A 24,470-nucleotide genomic window follows, 5' to 3' on the forward strand; every position below is an offset into this window, starting at 1 on the left:
CTCATCTCTAGTTGTATGTGTAACATGATTTTGTTTTCAGATATGATCCACATGGTTGGGTATCAAAGTGTCAAGAATTCCTAGATGTTCATAGCAAAACACTGGGTTGTCTAAATTGATGGAGACATTTTATAATTTGTCTTAATATCATTTTAGCTGATAAGTATTTGATGTTTAACCAAACACTATCTTATGATCAACATCTAATCAATGAGTTCTTGATATGCCTGAAATTATCAGGTGAGCATAGAGGACACTCTTACAGCAATACCATTGCTAGGCTATTATTTATCTGGAAACCTTTTCTGACAGATGACTATTCACTTGTATTTTAGTAATGCTCCCCATGCTTTCTTCTTTGTCTAACTGCAAAAATGAATGGTAGTCAGGTCCAACCTACTGTGTCAAAAAGAAGAGCTTTTCATTCTTCAACTGTGTATGAATTTTATTTAACTTCTCTACTGAAATAGGAGTACAATGGTGGATGCCTGCACATTGGTCCTGTCTTTACATTAACTTCATGGTGAAGAAAGATAGTTGGAGAGAAACAATCAACACAAGAAGGTAACATCCTTCCTATAAAATTTTCTTTGTTTTCCACATTTTGTTTCTCTTTTCTTCTTTCCTGAAAGCATGATTTGCTTTCAGGAAAATGTTGGTTTGTGTCAGTGTGTTAAAAACTGTGACTCCACATGAAATGAAACTTTAAAAAAAAAAAAGGAACCTGTCATTCCAGTGGAGAAACAGTAGCAATAATGATAACAATGCTTTGTTTAGAAGCCCTATATTAGAAAAATAATTAATATCCTATGGAAGTGATTATATATTTGAAAGTCAACTACAGAGTCAATGTGGTCACAGTAACAATTTCAGTAATGCAACTCCAACAATATCAATATTAAAACACATACTGAACAGAAAGATGTAAATAGTAGAAGCACTAAAGAAAGAAATGAGCCCTGGTGGAGGTGTCCTGACACCTGATTTCAAATCACATCTGTACTTCTGATGGATTATTGCATCTCTCTACCCTCATCAGAGAAGCTTACCTTTGCATTACGTGGCTATTTAAAGAAACAGCAAAATGTTCACCACGCAGAAATGAATATTGGGAGAGTTGTTGGTCCTAAATAAGACGTCTGTATTGCACAAACCCCTCCCAAAGCTCAGGATTCAGAAGATGTAGTGAAAAGATTTAAGAGTGAGAAGGGGAGGATGACAACAGCAAGAGTTTGTTCACAATACAACAGAACACTTGCACATATAAACAGATCGTGGCAATGACTGCAGACTGAAAGAGTTAATTACTTCAAGATAGACAAATAAATCATTTTTGTGCTGAAAAGTTGGTTGCAGATTGTCTTGTACAAGTACCAGTTCCTTTACAAAGCTTGGCAGTAGCAAGATACTGTGCCTGATCCCTGCATGGCATGATGTCTGTGTGTTCAGAAGAATATGATACGCAGGAGAAAAAGAAAGACTGAGGAATTAACCACGAATGGATGAGAAGCACAAGACAGGTAAATCTAATTGTCAAAACATGATGTAATGTCATATGCGTCAGCAATATTTGGCAGCTTGATTGTGTATGTAATTTTTTTTACTGAAAAATACCAGTGTAAACAATAAAATGTTTTTTAATAATAAAAGAATGAACCAACAAAACAAGAAACATTCAATAATAATTTATGGAAAAACATATCCATACCAAATTATGCTGCAATATATGTTACATCACACAAATAGTTAAATAAATGAATAAACATATAAATAAATAAATATATACATACATACATAGAACTGAATGGAAAGAGAACAAATGCCTTTATGGAAATATTTAGGCAAATTGTTTGAATTTCTGCCAAAATGAGTGACAGTTTTGAGATGGCAGAGCCTGAGCAGTGAGCTGCAGTGTCCAAGTCCAGGAGAGTCCTCTACACTTTGGCTCAGGGCTCACTTCTCTTCTCTCAGTCTTGTGAGGAAGTTAACTGAGGAAGACAAGGCTCTCCAGACTTCTGCTCTGACCACCTCCCAGGCACAGGAGCTGTGTTCCTTCTCTCTCAGGTACACAGAGATCCTGTGGAAGTATTTCTTCACAACCAGCAGGGAGTCTCCCTGGGTCAGGGGAGGTTCCTGCACCCCCACCTGCTGCATCAAACAGGCTTGCAGGTCATTGAGCTGCTGATGGAGGTCAGTGCAGAATGAGTCTAGGAGGGTTTCCTCCCAAGCAGCAGATGAGTCCTTTGGTGTGAAGATGTTCAGGATCTGCTGTGTCAGCTCTCTCAGGACAGGGATGGCTTGAGCTGTCTGCATCTGCTGGGCATCAACATTGTCCAAGGAGAATCCAAAGTCCTTTCTGTCCTTCAGGCAGGAGAGAGGAGAGAGTTTCCTCATTTGTGCCAGGAGTGTCAAAGCTCTCTTATTCCTGAGGTTGTAAGTCTGAAGCAGGTCACATCCTAGACAGCAGGTTGACCAGTGGCTCATCACTGCCATGACCATCAGGAAAGCACAGAGCCTAGCCATGGTGAATGTTGCCAATGCTTCTGGTCTTCTGGGCTGTTTGGTCCTGATCCTTCCCCTCTAGGTTCTCTGAAGACCATCTTGTGTGGATATGTCTTAAATAGGGCAAACAGTAGATTTTACTTTCTGACTGCCCTCCCCAAACTTTCCAATTGTTCTTTCTCTTTCTTTAACTCATTCTCGACTTGTGTCTGGGTATTTTTCTATATCATTGAGATTTTCATTATTGCTTCCTCTTTCACTGCTCCTCACCAAAGCTGTTTTCCAGGTGCTATTTTTCTAAATTAGATATTTGTTAACTGTTCCAGCACTGATAAACTGCCTTTGTTTAAAATTTATATATTTATTGTTAATCAAAGCTGCATGTAAAATATTCTATAAATGATAACTAAATTGATTTTATAATTAATATTTGTTTTATTTAGATTGCTTAAAAAGTATTTAAATCATAATATATGTCTACAGGCCTGGCCAGTAGGTGGCTCTCTTCTTCTGTAAATTTTTCTCATAATTGAAGATTTGGTTTCCTTTTCCCTTCTCTCCTTTTTTCTTCCTTTCTTCTTTCTTTCTATTTTTCTTTCTTCTTTTGTCATTCCATCCTTACTCTTCCTTCTTTTTTCTCTTTCTTTTATCTATCTTCTTTCTTTTTTTCTTTTACTTTATTGAAACAGTCAGCATTAGGTCATTAGAAGAATGTTGTCTAATGGCTAAAAGTAAAAGGAAATTCATATACATGAGAGTTTTATTGAAACATTGAACTCCTTCATTCTGGTTTCAATGTGGGTTATGTGTTTTCACACACACACACACACACACACACACACACACACACACACACACAAATACAGTCAGGAATCAAGATGTAACAGACAGCAGTTGAACAGTGAGCAGGGCTGAGTAATGAGGAGGGAATGAGGAGCACACTGGGGCTTCCTGCATCAGGGAGGGGGAAACAAGGGCTTCCAGGATGGAAAGTGGAGTCTGGGACAGCATGGAAGTACTGAGAGTCTCTCAGAAACAAAGCCCTGTGTGCAAACAAACGTACATAAATATATATTATTACTAGTATTATACATCATATATATAGGACATCATATATAATATATACATTTATCTGTAATTCCACTTTCAGTTTCAGTCTAATTCATGCCCATATAAAATATTTGTCAGTCATCAATTCTTATTGAATATTGAACTCATTAATCTTCCGTGTTCAATGTCTAATGGAAGAGATATACAGTTAATGGTGAGAGACAGCAAGGATTTTCAACACCATTAACTGTCTGTACTTTCCCATTTTCCCTTTGTTCTTTCCTGAGGTGTTGGATTGATGGTTGAAGTCTGCACTTCTGTTCTATTTCTCCTCTCTACTTTCCAAGAAAGAAAAGCCTGATGTTGGTTTGTGCCATTGAACCAAAAATATCATATCATTGGAAATGAAAGCAGAAAAAGAATCTGATGTATCATCTAAATGACAAAATAGTAGAAAAAAAATGTTTGGTACTAAGATTAAAAGGATAAGATCCATGAACATTAATAAGACAATGCTTTGAAGGTGGTTATATTTTCAGGTGATCTTCAGGGTCAATGCAATCCAAATCAAACTTTCAGTAATATTTCTCTCAGAAGTATCATATTTAAAATATATGTGGAGCCATGACAAAAACAAAGAACAATAGCAGTGCTGTGTTCAGACTGTCACAATACCTGATTTGAAGTTAGAGCTTATATTACAGACAGGGTTCCTGCACTGACCAACGCCTACCACAGAACCCTCTTGCAGTCTATGCCAATGAACAGACAGACTCTCAACTGGTCTCTGAGCAGAGAACAAAGGGCTGATTTCCTGGCCTCAGGAATCATTGAAGAAGAGGTAGTAGAAGAGTAATAAGAGCCAGAGACAGTGAATGACAGCAGCAAAACCGTGTTTTTAATAATACAACAGGGTGGTTACTCATGTCAACTGAGAGTGGCTATGACTGAATGAACAAGACCAAGCCAGACAAAATATCAGCTTAAAAACCAGAGGCAATTTCACCTCCAGCTGGGGAACTATGGCAACTAATGGCTGCCAGGACAAAGAGATTCAGGTCTCCTCAAGAATGGAGGCCCTGAGAGAGGGTACCCATGCTCCAGGAGATGGTCTTGTAGCATGCATAACTAGTAGTTTAAAGAAAACACTGCAAATGTAGTACCTGAGGAGGAGGAAGACGCGGAGGAGAAGGAGAAAGAGAAAGAAGAGGAGGAAGAGGAGGAGGAAGAGGGGGAGGAAGAAGAGGAGGAGCAGGAGGAAGAGAATGAGGAGGAAGAGGAGGAGTAAGAGAATGAGGAGGAAGAGGAGGAGGAGGAGGAGAAGGAGGAGGAGGAGGAGGAGGAGGAGGAGGAGGAGGAGGAGGAGGAGGAGGAGGAGGAGGAGGAGGAGGAGGAGGAAAAGGAGGAACAGACATCAAAAAAGTAGAAAATGGGAAGAGGAAAGATCCCAGAAATACATAGTGTTTCCACTGATAAATTTTAGAGTCATTTAACTTACCTTGTGGGATTTATGCTGAGGACTGATATATGAGGCTATGATGACTGGGGTTCGTCCCAGTTTTCTATGCTATATAGGTAAGCTAGTCATTTTTCTTCATCTGTTTTGCATTGCTGTACATGATCTCACTCACATTTGTAACCCAAAACAACTAAACACATTAACGATAAGAGTAGATGATAGGTATATGAAATCAGAGAAATCAGATCCTAAATTAATCCAGGAAATATTTATTCACAGTAGACTAAGGAATATGACAGAAACAAGTTTCTCTGGCTTTTTACTGCACAGCATGCTGTCTATACATCCAGAAGAATGCTGCATACTGGAGAAAAGAAGATGAAAATATTTAGGGTTTGTGTAACTATTGTGCAGTGTATGTGACTATACTCTCTGATATTTGAAAACTGTTCATTTGTACACTTATTCATTTGTTCATTTAAAGTGTACACTCTAATGTTAAAAATATTTGAAAATGTTAAAGATATAGGAAATAGACTAATCCAAAGTGTTTTATAAAACAAATTTATTTGAATACAAAATAATTTAATTATAAATGATGATTTGCTACATTAAAAATATAATACTGATTTAACATGGATACATTAAATTATATTAACACAATAAATGAATGAATGAATAAATAAATAAATAAATAACAAAGGAATGCAGATAGAAAATGGTTTTACATACTAAGATAATTGCTCAATATTGCTGAAACAAATAGGCAGGTTGATTGTATTCATGCTGAAAGTAATGAAAGGTTTTTAAGGAGAGATTATATTGTGAGATGCAGTGTCCTAGTCCAGGAGAGTTCTCTCCACTCTGACTCAGGACTCACTCCTTCTCCTCACTGAGTCTTGCCAGCAACTTGGCTGAGGAAGACAGGGCTCTCCAGACTTCTGCTCTGACCACCTCCCAGGCACAGGGGCTGTGTTTCTTCTCTCTCAGGTACACAGTCATCCTGTAGAAGTATTTCTTCACATCCAGCTGGGAGTCTTCCTGGGTCAGGGGAGGCTCCTGCACCCCCACCTGCTGCATCACACAGTCTTGCAAGTCATTCAGCTGCTGGTGGAGGTCATTGCAGAATGAGTCTAGGAGGGTTGCATTCCAAGCAGCAGATGAGTCATTCGATGTGAACAGATTCAAGATCTGCTGAGTGAGATCTTCAAGGACAGGGATGGCTTGAGACTTCTGCATCTGCTGGGCATCCACCTTCTCTTGGGGGAATCCAAAGTCTTTTCTGTCCTTCAGGCAGGAGAGAGGAGAGAGTTTTCTCATTTGTTCCAAGAGAGTCAAGGCTCTCTTGTTCCTGAGGTTATAAGTCTGAGGCAGGTCACATCCTAGACAGCAGGTTGACCAGTGGCTCATCACTGCCAGGACCATCAGGAAAACACAGAGCCTAGCCATGGTGAATGTTGCCAATGCTTCTGGTCTTCTGGGCTGTTTGGTCCTGATCCTTCCCCTCTAGGTTCTCTGAAAACCATCTTGTGTGGATGTGTCTTAAATAGGGCAAACAGTAGTTTTTACTTTCTGAATGCCCTCCCCTAACTTTCCAATTGTCATTTCACTTTCTCTAACTCATTCTCTACTTGTGTCTGGGCATTTTTCTAAACCATTGAGATTTTCATTATTGCTTCCTCTTTCACTGCTCCCCACAAAAAAAAAAAAACAAAAACTGTTTTCCAGGTTTTTATCTAATCTGAATTTTTATTATCTGTTCCAGCACTGATAAACTGTCTTTGTTTGAAATTTATATATTTGTTGTAAACCACAATTTTCTGTAAAGTATTCTACAAATATTACATTGATTTTTTCAATGCAGTTTTGTTTTATTTAGATTGCTTTAAAAGTATTTAAATCATAAGATATGTTTGCAAATTCCTCTTAATTAATATCCACTGATGTAAAGGTATGTTTTAAAATATTTAAAGTCCTAAAATTGGGTTCTTAATTTTGCCTTCCTTAAATGTAATATAAATTAATATAAAACTTAAGTTAATAATCACTGTATGCTAGCTATTTATCTGATGCTTTAGTGCCACCAGGAGGATGCAGGATGCAAAAAGGCTGTCTGTTAAACTTGATGAGCTGAGCATGATTCCTGGAACCCATGTTTACAGTAGAGAACCAGTGCATGTACGGGGGCCTTCATCACAACATTCACAGCGTTCCAAGCTGGGCATGCTCTCTCTCTCTCTCTCTCTCTCTCTCTCTCTCTCTCTCTCTCTCTCTATCTCTCTCTCTCCTGAAATATACACACACATGTGTACTATATGTACGTTATTAGAAAGACTTACAAAATGTTGTCCAACCAACTCAGAAAATGTCTGCCTAAGAGCATAAGTTCAAAGAATCCAGTAATTGTTCACTAAGGTGGATTTCTTAGTTAATATTCACTATGTACCCGATTGCAATAAAATTAGGCTCTAATGACAGTGAAGGAAAGGATTGCTAGCAAGGGAAAAGCACACTGGCAAACAGCAAAAGCATTTTTTTCATGGACTTACATAGGCTTCCAGAAGAAGGCTTGTCTCATAGCAGAGGTGAGTCTTCATACCTCAAAGATCTAAAACAAAGTTGTGTCTTTCCATTCAAGAGATTCTGATTAGAAGTGGACTTTCCAACACCAAGTTAAGCAAAACTAGATCACAGGTATGTGCGTACCTTTTGGGCTTTGTTAATTCCACATATAGTAAAGTTGACATCCAAGAACAGCCATGACCAGCTCACAGGCCAGTCAGTCTGGCAGCAATGATGATCTCTTGCTTAAGTGAGATATTCTGTCACAGAAAATGAGGTAAAAGCCTGACATCCATTGACATCCGGCCCCACTCTATGCACATGCAAAAGCGAACACACAGCATGTGAATACAATAGGGACATCTTATCCCGATCATGAACTCAAGGGGCAGAACAAATCATCATGAAGGAATTGTAATTGACATCTTACCCTTAAGAGAAGCTGATGAGGGGCTGGGGATTTAGCTCAGTGGTAGAGTGCTTGCCTAGCCAGCACAAGGCCCTGGGTTCGGTCCTCAGCCCTGAATAAAAAAAAAAGAAAGAAAGAAAGAAAGAAAGAAAGAAAGAAAGAAAGAAAGGTAAGAGAGAGAGAGAGAGAGAGAGAGAGAGAGAGAGAGAGAGAGAAGCTGATGAAATTCTAGAATTCCCTAGACAGTTCTATGTACAAATACACATTGTATTCCTCTATACAAGTTTCCTTCAAAACTCCAAGAGGCTTAGGGGTCAAGAGCCGTTGATATGTTGAACTATGCCCCTGTAAATCACAGATATTGCCCCAAGAGAAATATGAACTAAGATATTCTGCATCAATTTAGATTGACCATCACCTAGCGCACAGATTCCCATTGCACCACATGGATGTGCTATTGTGAAGTAGGTTACCTGAACCTTAGAGATCACATGTCAAATGACAGCCATAGATCAGTGCATTTACCTAACTCACTATTGCTGGCCTCAGCAGGCAGAGCAGCAGTTGAAGAATCTCTTCTATGGGTTCAGATGCTTTTACAAAATTGGTAGCTCAGGGTGGGTTGTCTCAGGTTCACATTGCATTACCTACTGATCAAAATGATGTGAGTTTGGTTGTGAATCACTACTAAGGACACTGGGCACAGACCCTTACTTCTCCAGAGAAGTTCGGTTATAGAAGGCTAGAGAGAAAGGATGAAAAAGACTTTTCAATAATACTTATCAATTCATTGTTCAAAGGACATGACCTGTGGACCCAAAAGGATTTCCCTTCCTAAGATGAGTTTGAAGGGAATGGACTCTTTCTGAAGTCTGTTCTTCTGAGGAAAAATGTGTTTTGTTTTGTTTGTTTTGTTTCTGCTGATTTCTTTTTTTTTATTTACATTTCAGATGGCATTCCCTTTCTCCATTTCCCTTTCCTAGAAACCCCCTATCCCATCCCCCCTCCTCCATTTTGCTTTTATACCATTTTAATTACATGCAAGTGTTAAGGTCAGTTTTAGGTTGAGAAACTAGCAATACAATAGATGCAAAAGGTCAAGGAACAAGCAAGACAATAAACACAAATAATCAAAGAACAAGCAAGACAATAAACAAAGTTCCATGAACACTCCTTGATCACTGTTTCTAAGGGCTTATCAGGATGACCAAAATATTTGAGCCTACTTCTCCATCCTAGCCCAAAGTAATTTCCATGTCTGAATCCTACTTCCATGTTCTAGCCTAAGATTTAGATTCTTTCCTGAAATTACTTCTTTGTTCTAGCCTAATATCAGATTCTTGCCTGAAGCCTAATTCTTTCTCCTTGGCCAATGTCATATTCCTGCCAAACAGCCCATTTCCTTGTCCTTGGCCCATGTCAGATTCTTAACAAGCAGCCCCAAAAGCTCTCTGCCTTTCCCCTTTTTTATTTCATAAACAAGACTGAGCCTGTCTTGGGTGGTTCTGACAAGAATGCCTTTCTTACTCGTCATGGAATATACACTATTAAAGTCAATGCACTTATGTCTTAGGTTGGTAAGGTTCTGTGCAGAATCCTACCTGTCCTAGGCTTGCCAGGCTGTTAATTTAATTACTCTCTCTGGGAGTACATTTTTCAGTTTCAAGCCATGTACGTTAGCTGCTAACATGTTAATGTTGTTAAAGACAAGCTTTAACACAATGGGCAGGAATAAAATTATTCCCAGAACAAACAAACAAACAAAAAAAAAAAGGCTAGCATGATCAAGCCTTTCATGAAGCTTGACCAAAACAGAAATACTGACCTCGGTTTACTGGTAATTTTATCAGCAGTCTCTGCCACATCAATGCTCAGCAGAGCAGCATTATTAAAATTTATAAGCTCACTATACATAGTTAAAACATCCAGAGAGGTGTTAGAATTATGCCAAATCCTCTGCAAGTGTCTTTAAACTTTTTCCTAATTATAATTATTACCACTGTAAATTTTAGAGCTAACACGAATACAGAAGCATTTGGCATGACACTCTAGATGGCTCCTTACTCTTTAGTAGTAGTAGTAGTAGTAGTAATAGGTAATGGCACTGGGTATCGCAGTCGAGCATTTTTCCCAGCAAATTAATATTACCTATATTACTGGGATTCCTGACAATTGTCAAGGACAAGGGACTATGGAAGAGGCCCATGGAACTTGAAAACAAAACTTGCCGAGTGTCCTGACAATGGTGACTGGGAAGCTGCATTGGACATATTTATCTTTATAAAATAAAAAAGGGGGAGGTTTATCCCTGTACACCAAAAATTCATTTAAATTATGTTCTCTTTATTTAATTTATTTTAATTTGGAAGCCAAGGAACTTTCTGCTGAGTGTCTATGGCACCCCACAACTAGGCATATTTATGCATAGGTAAAAGGGAAAGATCCACTTACTGGCATATGGCATGATCCTGATCAGGTATCTAATATGGCGAAGAAGCATGTTTGTGTTTTTTTCTGCAGGATGCTGAAGGAGCATGGTAGCAGCCAGAGCAATGTGTGAGACACGCTGATGCCAGGACAAAGAATGATGCTGACCTGTGAGCTTGCCGAGTGTCCTGACAATGGTGACTGGGAAGCTGCATTGGACATATTTTTCCAACCCACCTTTACTCACATATACCCCAGATGGGACAAGCTGCCTTGCCTCAAGATTTTAGACCTTGTAGAACAGAGAATCAAAAAGAAGTTTTAATGACTCTTGTATTTTTCTTAAAGGTAACCAGTTATTTTGACTCAATCACAGACTGGTCTAGAAATCAATCCAATGTTGAAAATAACAGTCTTCTTTTGGGAGGCTAGTTCTGGACATTTTTAGAGACATATTTGGAAATTAGCTTCAGTTCTCTATGGTGTTACACTAGCAAGAGATAAAGTTGGAAGAGGATATGGATTTCAAACAAGTGTTAGTGCATGTGTTAAGGCTATTTTAATTGTCAAGTTAAAATTACTTTTGCTTCTTCTACAGTATAATGTAAGTTGTATTGATTGCACTCATTCTAATTGTGTTAATGTGTTGAAACCTGGCATGTCTGTTACAGAGGTCTATCATCCAGCTATTGTTTTATTGCCCTGAATATCACAGAAACTTGGTATTCAGAAAAAAGTTTGTAAGTACTAAAAGAAGTGAGTCTTCTAAGCAGAAGCAAAAGGGCAATGGTCTTGATTATTGCTGGTGTAACAGCTTTAATTACATTAATTTCTAATGCCACAGCTTCTGCAAATGCTTTGACTCAAGAAGTTAAGACAGCCACTTCTGTTAATTATTTAGTAAAAAAAAAAAGTTACGAATATGTTAACATACAAGAGGATTTGGATAGGCATTTGGAAAATTGGATTGCTGCTCTTTATCCTATTCAAATTATTGAAAGGAGGGTCAGAGTTTAAAGGAAAAATGTGTTTTAATGTGGAGGAAACTGCCAAGTAACAGAAATCATGAGGAACTTGCCTGTTTGTTCTTCCAGGCCAGGCCAGTAGGTGGCTCTCTTCTTCTCTAAACTTTTCTATAAATTGATGATTTGATATCCTTTTCATTTCACACTTCCTTTCTTCTTTCTTTCCTTCCTTCCTCTTCTTTCCTTCTTTCCTTTCTTTCTCTTTTGTTCTGTCTTTCTTTCTGCTTTATTTCTTTTTGTTTTTTTTTTATTTTTTGTTGAAACAGTGATCATTAGGTCATTAAAAGAACACTGTCTAAGGTCTAAAATTAAGAAGAAATTCTTATACATGAGAGTTTTATTCAAACATTGAACTCCTTCATTCTGGTTTCAATGGTAGTTATATGTTTTCAGAAAAAAACTCCTGTCAGGAATCAACATATAACATATAATCAACATATATAACATATAGACAAAAATTGTACAGTGAGCAGAGGTGAGTAATGAGGAGAGAATGAAGTGCACACACTGGGGCTTCCTGCATCAGGGAGGGGGTATCAAGGGCTTCCAGGCTGGAAAATGGAGTCTTGGACAGCATAGAGGTCCTGGGACTCTATTAGAGAGAAAACTGTGTATGTGCTAATAAATATATAATATATATAATTTTAATATATTTATAATATGTAAGTATTATAAACATAATATGTAATATAATATATGAATATAAAAATAATATATTATAATATACTTATATATATGATTTTATATATACAAAATTAATGGTATTATACATTATATACAGGACATGTATAATATATACATTTATTTATAATTCCACTTTCAGTTTCAGTCTAACACACTGGTGCCCATATAATAACTTTTTCAGCTATCAATACTTATTGAGTATTGAATTTGGTGATTAATCTTCCATGTCATATGTGTCTAATGACAGAAGTGTTCAGTTAATTGTGACAGACAGCAAGGGTTATCAGAGCCTCCACTGTCTGTACTTTCCCATTCCCTTTCATCTTTCTGAGGTGTTGATCTGATGGTTGAAGTCTCCAATTCTGTTCTCTCTTCTCTACTTTCCTAGAAAGTAAACACTGAAGTTGGTTTGTGGCACTGAACCAAAAATATGATGTCATTGAAAATGAAAGCTGAAAAGGGAACAGATGTGTCATCTAATCGACAAATAGTAGCAAAGATGTTAGGTATTAAGATAAAAAGGACAAGATCTATGATCATTAAGATAATGCTATGAAAGTGGCTATATTTCAAGGGATCGTCAGTGTCAATGCAATCCAAATTAGACTTTCAGTAATATTTCTCTCAGTAATATCATATTTAAAATACATGTGGAGCCATGAAGATAACAAAGAATAAAACAATGCTGAGTTCATACTGTCACAATACCTGATTTGAAATTAGAGTTTATATTATTGACAGGATTCCTGCACTGGCCAACACTTAAAACAGAACCCTCTTGCAGTCTATGTCAATGAACAGAGAGACTCTCAACAGGTTTTTGAGCAGAAAATAAAAGGCTGATTTCCTGGCCTCAGGGATCATTGAAGAAGAGGTAGTAGAAGAATAGTAAGAGCCAGAAGCAGTGGATGACTGCAGCAAAGTTGTGTTCTTGAACATAACAGGGTATTTACTCATGTGGACTGAAAGTGGCTATAATGAATGAACAAGATCAAGACAGAGAAAATATCAGCTTGGAAATTGGTAGCATTCCAGCTCCAGCTGAGGAACTATGTCAACTGATGACTGCTGGGAGAAAGATATATAGGTGATCTCGGGGATGGGACCCCTGAGAGCTGCTACCCATGCTCCAGGAGATGGTGCTATACCATGCACAACTTGTAGTTCAAAGGAGATGGAGCAAAAGTAGCAGGATGAGGATGAGGGTGATGAGGAGGAGGAAGAGGAGAAGGAAGAAAAGGAAGAGGAGAGGCCAGAACAATAACAGAAAGAGAAGTAAAAATTGGGAAGAAAAAGGGTCAAAGAAATAGAAAAAGAATAGTGGTATTTCAAAGGGTTAATTTCAGAGTCATTTAACTTCCCTGCAGGATTTATTCCCAGAATTGATTTATGAGACAATTATGAGTGGAATTAATTCCTTGGTTTTTCTTGTCTTTCTTTTCTGTGCTATATAGGCATGCTAGTCATTTTTCTTGATCTGTTTTGAATTGTTGTCCATGATCTCACTCATATTTAAGAAACCAAAAGAAACTCATTAACAATAAGAGTAGATGATCGGTATATGATATCAGGGAAGTCAGACACTGAGTTGATCCAGAAAATATTTGATAAAAGTGGACTAAATAATATGACAGGAACAAGAATCTATGAATTTCTACTTAACAGCATGCTGTCTATACATCCAGAAGAATACTGCATACTAAAGACAAGAACACAAAAAAAATTAGGGTTTGCATAAGTGCTGTACAGTGTATGTGTCTTTACTGTCTAATATTTGAAACTGTTCATTTGTACAATACTTAAAGTGTACACTCTAATGTTAAAAATATTTGATAATGTTATAGCGATACCAAATTAACTAATCCACAGTGTCTTATAAAGCAAATTTATTTGAATACAAAATGAGTTAATTACAAATGGTAATTTGCTATATTTAAAAATGTGAGATTGAAAATTTTAACACAGATACCTTAAATTATATTAATAGCACAACAAATGAATAAATAAATAAATAAATAAGAACGAATCAGTGCAGATACAAAAATGATCTTACATATTGACAATAATTGCTCAATATTGCTGAAACATCTAGGCAGGTTGATTGTACTCATACTGAAAGTAATGAGAGTTTTTAAAGGAGCACTTATAAAGTGAGATGCAGTGTCCTAGTACAGGAGATTTCTCTCCACTCTGACTCAGGACTCACGCCTCCTCCTCACTGAGTCTTGCCAGCAACTTGGCTGAGGAAGACAGGGCTCTCCAGACTTCTGCTCTGACCACTTCCCAGGCACAGGGGCTGTGTTTCTTCTCTCTCAGGTACACAGTGATCCTGTGGAAGTATTTCTTCACAACCAGCAGGGAGTCTTCTTGTGTCAGAGGAGTTTCCTGAACTCCCACCTGCTGCATCAAACAGGCTTGCAGGTCATTGAGCTGCTGATGAAGGTCATTGCAGAATGAGTCTAGGAGGGTTGCATTCCAAGCAGCAGCTGAGTCCTTTGATGTGAAGAGATTCAAGATCTGCTGAGTGAGATCTTCCAGGACAGGGATGGCTTGAGCTGTCTGCATGTGCTGGGCATCCACTATCTCCTGGGGGAATCCAAAGTCTTTTCTGTCCTTTAGGCAGGAGAGAGGAGAGAGTTTCCTCATTTGTGCCAGGAGTGTCAAGGCTCTCTTGTTCCTGAGGTTATGAGTCTGAGACAGGTCACCTCCTAGACAGCAGGTTGACCAGTGGCTCATCACTGCCAGGACCATCAGGAAAGCACAGAGCCTAGCCATGGTGAATGTTGCCAATGCTTCTGGTCTTCTGGGCTGTTTGGTCCTGATCCTTCCCCTCTAGGTTCTCTGAAGGCCATCTTGTGTGGATGTGTCTTAAATAGGGCAAACAGTAGTTTTTACTTTGTGAATGCCCTCCCCTAACTTTCCAATTGTTCTTTCTCTTTCTTTAACTCATCCTCTGCTTGTGTCTGGGCATTTTTCTGAACAATTGTAGTTTTCTTTATTGCTTTCTCTTTTACTGCTCCCCACCAAAAGCTGTCTTATAACATTTCTTTCCTAATTTGTATTTTCATTAACTGTGACAGCACTGATAATCTGTCTTTATTTGAAAATTATATATTCATTGTAAATCAAAAATTTTCTGTAACATAATTTATAAACGATAATAGCATAGATTTTACAATTAATTGTTGTTTTATTTATATTGTTTATAAAGTATTTAAATAATAATATTATACATAATTGAAATTTTCTCTCAATTAATTTTCATTGAATTAAGGCTATATTTTAAAGTATCCCAATATTTAAAGTTCTAAAATTGGGATCTTTGAGTACCTTCAGTATATGTAATATAAATTTATAAAGAACTTAATTTAAAATCACTGTGTGTTAACTATGTATCTGATGTTTTAGTGTCATCAGGAAAATGTAGGATGCAGAAAGACTTGCTGTTGAACTTGATGAGCTGAGTGTGATTCCTGAAACCCACAGATGCAATAGAACCAGTGCATGTACAGGATCCTTCATCACAACATTCACAACATTGCATGCTGTGCATGCTCTCTCTTCTTTTTCCCTTGAGTTTCTAAGGAAGAGATGCTGATGTTGTTTTCTGGTAATAAAGTGAGACCGTTACATCACCCGAAATGAAAGCAAAAGAATAAAAGTGATTTCATCCAAACGGGGAAGCAATAGCAACAATATTGGCAATGCACAAATTAAAGTTCTATGGTCATTATATAAAACAATATTACATAAACATGAGTACATTGTTTGAAATGTATCTACACAGTTAATGCAATACCAATCAAAACTGCAATAATGTTCTTCCCAACATCAATCTTAACACAGCTGTGGAAACAGGACTACACTACAAAGCAAGACTAGAGAGACTATGAGTAATGGCAGTATTGTTACAATGTCTGCTTTTATACATTACAGCTGTACATCTCACAGTGGATAAGTCCATCTCTAAGTCCTTATCAGAGAAGCATGTTCTTGCAACAAATGGCTAAATACAGACACTTACAACTGGTCACTATGCAGAGAATAAGTGACTGACAAATGATCAGTCTGGCTTTCCTGGCTCCCCTACGGTCAATGGTCATTACACAAGAGGTGACAGAAAGATGGGGATGCCCAAAGACAGTGAACGACAATAGTAAAGCAGTGATTTTGAACATAACAGAGTAGGTTCATGTAATTTATGCTGGCAGATAGAGAATACCAGTATTCATTTTAGCAGTATTTCACTTTCCTAGTTAGATTTATTCCAAAAGATGTTTTTTGATGATATTATAAGTTGAGTTTGTTTTGACTAATTTTAAGGGCAACTTGACACCAGCTAGGGTCATGTATGAAGCGGGAATCTTATTGGGCAAGATTACAGGATTACCTTGTACACAAGTCTCTACAGAACTTTAATAATTGATGACTGATGTGGGAGGGCCCAGCCCTCTGTGTGACATGCCACCCTTGGGCAGGTGGTTGGAAAGCCATTAGAAAGCAGTCTGAGCAGGCCATGAGCCATCACACTGGGAGGCAGCACCGCCCCCAAACTTGTTTCAACATCTGCCTACAGGATGCTGCCCTGTCTGAGATACTGCCCAAACTTTGCTCAGTAATGGACTATGCTGTGGATTTTAAGCTGAAATAAACCTTTCTCACCCCAAGTTGCTTTAGGCCATGCTATTTTATTAAAGCAATAGAAAACATCATCAAGATAGGACTGATACCCCAAGTGTTCAGTTCTCTCTGGTATATAAGAATTCTCTACATTTGTCGGCTATGGTATTTTGTTGCTTATGGCCTCACTCACATTTGGAATCCAAGTCAGTTAATCTTATTGAAGCTAGTAATTCTGAGAGAAATCAGAAGGCAAGAAAATACAGGTGTAATTGATCAAGATGACTAAGTCACAATATGAAGCAAGATGGTCTGGCTTCCTATTGTACATACAATGATACACACATGCAAATAGATACAAAACATCACATATTTACAATTCTCACACATATACTCACACACAAACACAACTTGAAAAAAGCACACAAAATGCTGTCACACAATCTCTCTCCTCCCCCCCAACACAAATTAACAAAGACGACCACACAAACAGTATATGCACATGCACACACATTCACTCCCTCACATACAGAGATACAAATCTCAATGTTAGATTTTTTACTTATTTTGTCTCACAACTTTAGACCATTAACTCTATGGATTTATGGATTAATTTCATAGTTGGGGAAACATGTGACTCACAAAGTACTCAATTCATGATGGACAAGAAGCAGACAGAGACAAAATAAGTCCCTCAGGTAAATTCCCGGAACCTTCTTCCTACAAAACCTCATTACCTAATAGTCTGCTCACCTGAAATAATCAGTTTCATTGATAAAGTTTGTTTCTTGAGGATGTGATGAAGGTTCAAGTTTTCTGTGAACTTTGATCCCCTGAGTACCAACCTCCAATACTTGTAACCTCCAGCGACATTTTATATGCAAACAAGAACATATAAAAAACCCTTACTTAACTTTGTATTTCATATGCTTAGGATCTGAAATCCTGTGCTTATGTGAACTACTAAAATCATACAAACTTTTATTCATTTTGATCAGACTAAAGTGTTTATAATTACAAATATGTTATTGTAGTATGTATCAGTACCATCACAATGTTTACATCAAATCACAATATAAGTAGTTCTAACTTCTCAGTATCTCCTCACAGCAGCTAGGGATCTATATATTCACTTCTGTGTGTTTTCAGACTTCAAAGCCTTTTTGCTACTTTTGCAAATTACAAATCAATTTATTTTAACTAATGATAATAATTTTATATTCTTTTAAATTATATTAAAAAGTCCTTCTGCATAGGAGAACATTAGAGTTACTATTGTTCTTACCTCCAAACTGTATCAAATTGGAATATTTGCTTTTTTCCTGTTGACAATTTTAGTTCTTTCTACTTCCAGAGTATGAGCTGTTGTCAGACACTTTGGAAAAATGTTCCTTCATCTGTCTATGTCTACTAATCCTGGTGATTGTTTCCTTGTCTATGCAGACTGTCCTTCGTGCACTTGTATTCACTCGGTCCTCATGAGTTTCTTATACATCTGCCTTGGAATCATTATCTAGGAAGTCTGCCTTTCTGTCATTTCTATGGAGCAGCATAGGTGACAAACATGTAAATTTCAAATGTTTAGGAAGGTAAAAAAAAAAATGTAAGAATCTATTAAGCATTTTCCTAGGGCTGGTGTACAGATAGCAGATAGTTTTAGCTTGTGTCTATCTGAAAATCCATTACTCCTCTATTACTAGAGCATTGCTTTGCACATGTGCACACAATTGTACACACACACAGTACTGTCACCAACATCAAAATATCATGAATTAACAATCATTGGTCATTAATATCTCTCAAAATCAGTTCCACAATAAAAGGACACAGGCTAACATAAATGATCCAAAACAGTATCCACTTTGACCTGAATGCCAGAAACACTCCTCAGTATCAAAGATAGACATTACCTCATAGTGAAGGGCTAAAACAGGATATGTTCACAAGTAACAAGGCAAAACACACTCAAATGAACAGGACACGATGAAAGTGGTGCTAATAGGAAAGTTCATAGCACAAAGTGCTTTTATAAAGAAATTAGAGAGATCTTATACTAGTAATCTAGCAGCTACATACCTGACACAACTAGAACAAAAGAAACAAACATACCAAAGAAAAGTAGATGGCAGAAAATAATATAATTGAGGGTTGAAATCAATAAAATAGAAATAGAACAATACAAACAATCAGTGGTTCTTTGAAAAAATCAACAAGATAAATATACGCTTCACCAAACTTAGTAAATGTCACAGAAAGAATATCAGATTAACAAAATTGGAATGGAAACATATCAACAGAAACTAAGGAAATACAAAGAAATATTAGGTCCTCCTTCAAAACCTGTTCTCAGCAAATTGGAAAACTTAAAAAAAAAAATGGACAATATTCTAGATAGATGCCACTTACCAAAGTTAAAGATCAGATAAACAATTCAAATAGAACTATAGCCTCAAAGGAAATAGAGGCACTCATTAAAAGTCCCAACAAGAAAAACCAAAAGGCCAGACAGTTTTAGCATATAATTCTACCATATATTCAAAAAAGAATAATACCAATACTTCTCAAATTATTCTACAGAACAGAAGCAAAATTGTCAATTTCATTTTGTAAGTCCATAATCACCTTGAAACTAAAACCACACAAATATCCAACAAAGCAAGAAAGTCACAAACCAATTTCCCTTATTAATATCAATGCAAAAAGTAAGAAAGTCGCAAACCAATTTCCCTTATTAATATTGATGCAAAAATACTCAATAAAGTAATAGCAAACCAAATTCTAGAATATATCAAAAAGATCATCCAGAGTGATTAAGTAGGCTTCATCCCAGAGGTGCAGAGATAGTTTGAAATATAAAAATATTTCAATGTAATCCACCATATAAACTTGTGGAAAAAAATAAAGAATGGAGGCCCTGAGAGAGGGTACCCATGCTTCATGAGATGGTCTTGTAGCATGCATAACTAGTAGTTTAAAGAAGACACTGCAAATGTAGCACATGAGGAGGAGGAAGAAGAGGAAAAGGAGAATGAGGAAGAGGAGGAGGAAGAAGAAGAACAGACATCAAAGAAGTAAAAAATGGGAAGAGGAAAGATCCCAGAAATAGCTAGGGAATGGTGTTTCCACTGATTAATTTTATAGTCATTTAACTTCCCTTGTGGGATTTATTCCCAGGACTGGTTTATGAGGCAACTATGAGTGGGGTTCATTCCTGGTTTCTTCTTGTCTTGCTTTTCTATGCTATATAGGTAGGCTAGTCATTTTTCTTGATCTCTTTTGCATTGCTGTACATGATCTCACTCTTATTTATAACCAAAACAACTAAACACACTAATGATAAGAGTAGACGATAGGTATATGAGATCAGGGAAATCAGATCCTAAATTAATCCAGGAAATATTTAGTTACAGTAGACTAAGGAATATGACAAAAGCAAGTTTCTCTGGCTTTTTACTGCACAGCATGCTGTCTATACGTCCAGAAGAATACTGCATACTGGAGACAAGAAGATGAAAATATTTAGGGTTTATGTAAATACTGTGCAGTGTATATGTCTATCCTCTCTGATTTTTGGAAACTGTTTATACAATATTTAAAGTGTATAGTCTAATGTTAAAAATATTTGAAAATATTAAAGATATACCAAATAGACTAATCCAAAGTGTTTTATAAAACAATTTTATTTGAATACAAAATAATTTAATTATAAATGATGATTTGCTATATTAAAAATATAATACTGATATACCACAGATACATTAAATTATATTATTAACACAATAAATAAATAAATAACAAATGAATACAGATAGAAAATGGTTTTACATACTAAGATAATTGCTCAATATTGCTGAAACATCTAGGCAGGTTGATTCTATTCATTCTGAAAGTAATGAGAGGTTTTAAAGAAGAGCTTATATTGTGAGATGCAGTGTCCTAGTCCAGGAGAGTTCTCTCCACTTTGTCTCAGGACTCACTCCTTCTCCTCACTGAGTCTTGCCAGCAACTTGGCTGAGGAAGACAGGGCTCTCCAGACCTCTACTCTGACCACCTCCCAGGCACAAGGGCTGTGTTTCTTCTCTCTCAGATACACAGTGATCCTGTGGAAGTATTTCTTCACAACCAACAGGGAGTCTTCTTGTGTCAGAGGAGTTTCCTGAACCCCCACCTGCTGCATCAAACAGGCTTGCAGGTCATTGAGCTGCTGATGAAGGTCATTGCAGAATGAGTCTAGGAGGGTTGCATTCCAAGCAGCAGCTGAGTCCTTTGATGTGAAGAGATTCAAGATCTGCTGAGTGAGATCTTCCAGGACAGGGATGGCTTGAGCTGTCTGCATGTGCTGGGCATCCACTATCTCCTGGGGGAATCCAAAGTCTTTTCTGTCCTTCAGGCAGGAGAGAGGAGAGAGTTTCCTCATTAGTGCCAGGAGTGTCAAGGCTCTCTTGTTCCTGAGGTTATAAGTCTGAGGCAGGTCACATCCTAGACAGCAGGTTGACCAGTGGCTCATCACTGCCATGACCATCAGGAAAGCACAGAGCCTAGCCATGGTGAATGTTGCCAATGCTTCTGGTCTTCTGGGCTGTTTGGTCCTGATCCTTCCCCTCTAGGTTCTCTGAAGACCATCTTGTGTGGATGCGTCTTAAATAGGGCAAACAGTAGTTTTTACTTTCTGAATGCCCTCCCCAAACTTTCCCATTGTTCTTTCTCTTTCTCTAACTCATTCTCGACTTGTGTCTGGGCATTTTTCTAAACCATTGAGATTTCCATTATTGCTTCCTCTTTCATTGCTCCCCACCAAAAGCTGTTTTCCAGGTTTCTTTTCTAATCTGAATTTTCATTATCTGTTTCTGCACTGATAAACTTTGTTTGAAATTTATATATTTGTCGTAAACCAAAATTTTCTGTATTCTATAAATATTACATTGATTTTTCAATGCACTTATGTTTTATTTAGATTGCTTAAAAAGTATTTAAATCATAAGATATGTTTGCAAATTTGTCTTAATTAATATCCACTGATATAAAGGTATATTTTAAACTATTTAAAGTCCTAAAATTGGGTTCTTAATTTTGCCTTCATTAAATGTAATATAAATTAATATAAAATTTAAGTTAATAATCACTGTACATTAACTACTTATCTGATGCTTTAGTGCCATCAGGAGGATGCAGGATGCAAAAAGGCTGTCTGTTAAACTTGATGAGCTGAGCATGATTCCTGGAACCCATGTTTACAGTAGAGAACCAGTGCATGTATAGGGGCCTTCATCACAACATTCACAGCATTCCAGGCTAGGCATGCTCTCTCTAGCTCGCTCTCTCTCTCTCTCTCTCTCTCTCTCTCTCTCTCTCTCTCTCTCTCTCTCTGTGTGTGTGTGTGTGTGTGTGTGTGTGTGTGTGTGTGTGTGTGTGTGTGTCTGGCTGGCTGGCTGGCTGGCTGGCTGGCTGGCTGGCTGTTTTTATATCTTTGTCTCTCTCACCCACACACACAAACACACAATCACACATTCACATGCTCACTAATTTTTGACAAAGGCATCTGATGTGTGCTGTGAATGTCTATCTGCATTTTTCTTTGACATACTGAATTCTTCAAGTCTAAGATTTCTTCTCTGTGTAAACACTTTTCCATGATTTTTCTCTTTTCAATTTCCATGATTGTATGGAATGTTGTTCTCATTTTATTTGTTATAGTTGTACATGATCTTGTAGCTACATGTGTCTCTGAGTATCACTTTTAATTTTTTTTTAAAGCTACTCAGAACTTTGCTTATTTCTCAAAAATCTACAAGAGTCTTGTGGGTTCTTGACTGCAAAGCACTTGACAAAAGAAATACAGGTTGATTAATAATTCCAACAGACCAGTATTCACACCACAGTGTCTGCTTGGAGACCCTCATTTTTCTTTTTTTCTTTTTGTGTCATTTCACAGAGTTGATAGTCCAGCACAACTAGTCATAATGTTCTGTGTCCATCTCAATAAACTGAAGACTCAAAAACTCTGCCTTACTCATTTTATTTCCTCAAGCAAACAGCACAATCTCCCTTTTTTACAAGTGAAATACCAGTGTCATTATTTGTCACCTATTTTTGTCTGAATGTCATTATAGCTCGTACTTTTTCAAACACAAATATTGTAAATTTTTGGAAACTTATTAATAATTAAAACAAGCAATGGGGAGATAGCTAAGTCAGAAAATTTCTTGCACTACATGCAAAAATAGCTGATTAATTTCTCAGAGACCAGGCAAAGGTCTGTAGAGGACTACATGTCTGTAATCCTGACCCTAAAGAGGAGACACAGACAGGTACCTGAAATACTATACCAGTCAGTGTTTTCTAGAGTAGATGAATTTATAGAAAAAATTTCTCCTTTACTCTTTCTGTCTGTCTGTCTGTCTGTCTGTCTGTCTCTCTCTCTCTCTCTCTCTCTCTATATATATATATATATATATATATATGTATATATATATGTATATATGTATATATACATATATATATACATATATATGTATATGAAATATATACACATGTGTACTATATGTACGTTATTAGAAAGGCTTACAAAATGTTGTCCAACCAATTCAGAAAATGTCTGCCTTTGAGCATAAGTTCAAAGAATCCAGTAATTGTTCACTAGGGTGGATATCTTAGGTCGTATTCACTATGTGCCAGATTGCAATAAAATTAGGCTCTAATGACAGTGAAGGAAAGGATTGCTAGCAAGGGAAAAGCACACTGGCAAACAGCAAAAGCATTTTTTTCATGGACTTACATAGGCTTCCAGAAGAAGGCCTGGCTCATAGCAGAGGTGAGTCTTCATACCTCAAAGATCCAAAATAAAGTTGTGTCTCTCCATTTAAGAGATTCTGATTAGAAGTGGACTTTCCCACTCCAAGTTAAGCAAAACTAGATCACAGGTATGTGCGTACCTTTTGGGCTTTGTTAATTCCACATATAGTAAAGTTGACATCCAAGAACAGCCATGACCAGCTCACAGGCCAGTCAGCCTGGCAGCAATGGTGATCTCTTGCTTAAGTGAGATATTCTGTCACAGAAAATGAGGTAAAAGCCTGACATCCATTGACATCCGGCCCCACTCTATGCACATGCAAAAGTGAATACACAGCATGTGAATACAATAGGGATTTTATAATTTAAAACATAACAAATATATATTGTAGTTGATTAAAATTAACTATTATTCATAAACTGAGTACAAGGTCTATAGCAGTACTGAGAATAAAAGAATTGGTACTGTTGTCACCAGCCTTGAACTCAAATATAGTACAGACCTATAATGATAAAAAGAACATAGGCTTAAAATATAAACAGATTATTGATCTGTGGAATAGAATAGAAGGCCCAGCTATAATTCCTTACACTTACTGAAATCTTGGTTTTTAAGAAAGAATACAAAAATACACACTGGAAACAAGAGACCATCTCCAACAAAGGGTGCTCATCTAATTAGATGGTTGCCTCTAAAAGAATGAAGATAGATCCATATTCATCATCCTGTAAAAAATTGAACTGCCTATCATCAAGGACCTTGATATATGACTTGATACACTTAATCTGATAAAAGAGAAAGTGGTGAATAGGCTTCAACTCATCCTCAAGTGCAAAGAGTTTTAGATGTGCTGGCATGTTCATGTGCATGTGTGTATGGAAGACAGACATGGGTGTCAAGTATGCACTATCACTCTCTTCTTGATACCTTCCTCACTGT

At 37.1% G+C, this 24,470-nt stretch overlaps 4 protein-coding genes across 4 annotated transcripts; all 4 read right to left on the minus strand.

The window, feature by feature from the left end:
- Positions 1 to 1,953: 1,953 nt before the first annotated feature.
- LOC117709102 (interferon alpha-1-like) lies at positions 1,954 to 2,523 on the minus strand. The gene has a single exon (XM_034503220.1). The coding sequence runs from the start codon at positions 2,521 to 2,523 to the stop codon at positions 1,954 to 1,956; it is 570 nt and encodes a 189-aa protein (XP_034359111.1).
- Positions 2,524 to 5,887: 3,364 nt separating this feature from the next.
- LOC117709071 (interferon alpha-7-like) lies at positions 5,888 to 6,460 on the minus strand. The gene has a single exon (XM_034503175.2). It carries the CDS (start codon positions 6,458 to 6,460, stop codon positions 5,888 to 5,890), a length of 573 nt encoding a protein of 190 aa, XP_034359066.1.
- Positions 6,461 to 14,320: 7,860 nt separating this feature from the next.
- On the minus strand, positions 14,321 to 14,893 carry LOC117709075 (interferon alpha-12-like). The gene has a single exon (XM_034503183.1). It carries the CDS (start codon positions 14,891 to 14,893, stop codon positions 14,321 to 14,323), a length of 573 nt encoding a protein of 190 aa, XP_034359074.1.
- Positions 14,894 to 20,711: 5,818 nt separating this feature from the next.
- LOC117709086 (interferon alpha-7-like) lies at positions 20,712 to 21,284 on the minus strand. The gene has a single exon (XM_034503199.1). The coding sequence runs from the start codon at positions 21,282 to 21,284 to the stop codon at positions 20,712 to 20,714; it is 573 nt and encodes a 190-aa protein (XP_034359090.1).
- Between the last annotated feature and the right edge of the window lie 3,186 nt (positions 21,285 to 24,470).

The sequence above is a fragment of the Arvicanthis niloticus genome, chromosome 5 (genome assembly GCF_011762505.2).
Source record: "Arvicanthis niloticus isolate mArvNil1 chromosome 5, mArvNil1.pat.X, whole genome shotgun sequence".
Lineage (NCBI taxonomy): Eukaryota > Metazoa > Chordata > Mammalia > Rodentia > Muridae > Arvicanthis > Arvicanthis niloticus.

Excerpts from the sequence above, each read along its gene's own strand:
- LOC117709102 (XM_034503220.1), bottom strand. The coding sequence starts at position 2,523 with ATGGCTAGGCTCTGTGCTTTCCTGATGGTCATGGCAGTGATGAGCCAC.
- LOC117709075 (XM_034503183.1), bottom strand. The coding sequence starts at position 14,893 with ATGGCTAGGCTCTGTGCTTTCCTGATGGTCCTGGCAGTGATGAGCCAC.
- LOC117709086 (XM_034503199.1), bottom strand. The coding sequence starts at position 21,284 with ATGGCTAGGCTCTGTGCTTTCCTGATGGTCATGGCAGTGATGAGCCAC.
- LOC117709071 (XM_034503175.2), bottom strand. The coding sequence starts at position 6,460 with ATGGCTAGGCTCTGTGTTTTCCTGATGGTCCTGGCAGTGATGAGCCAC.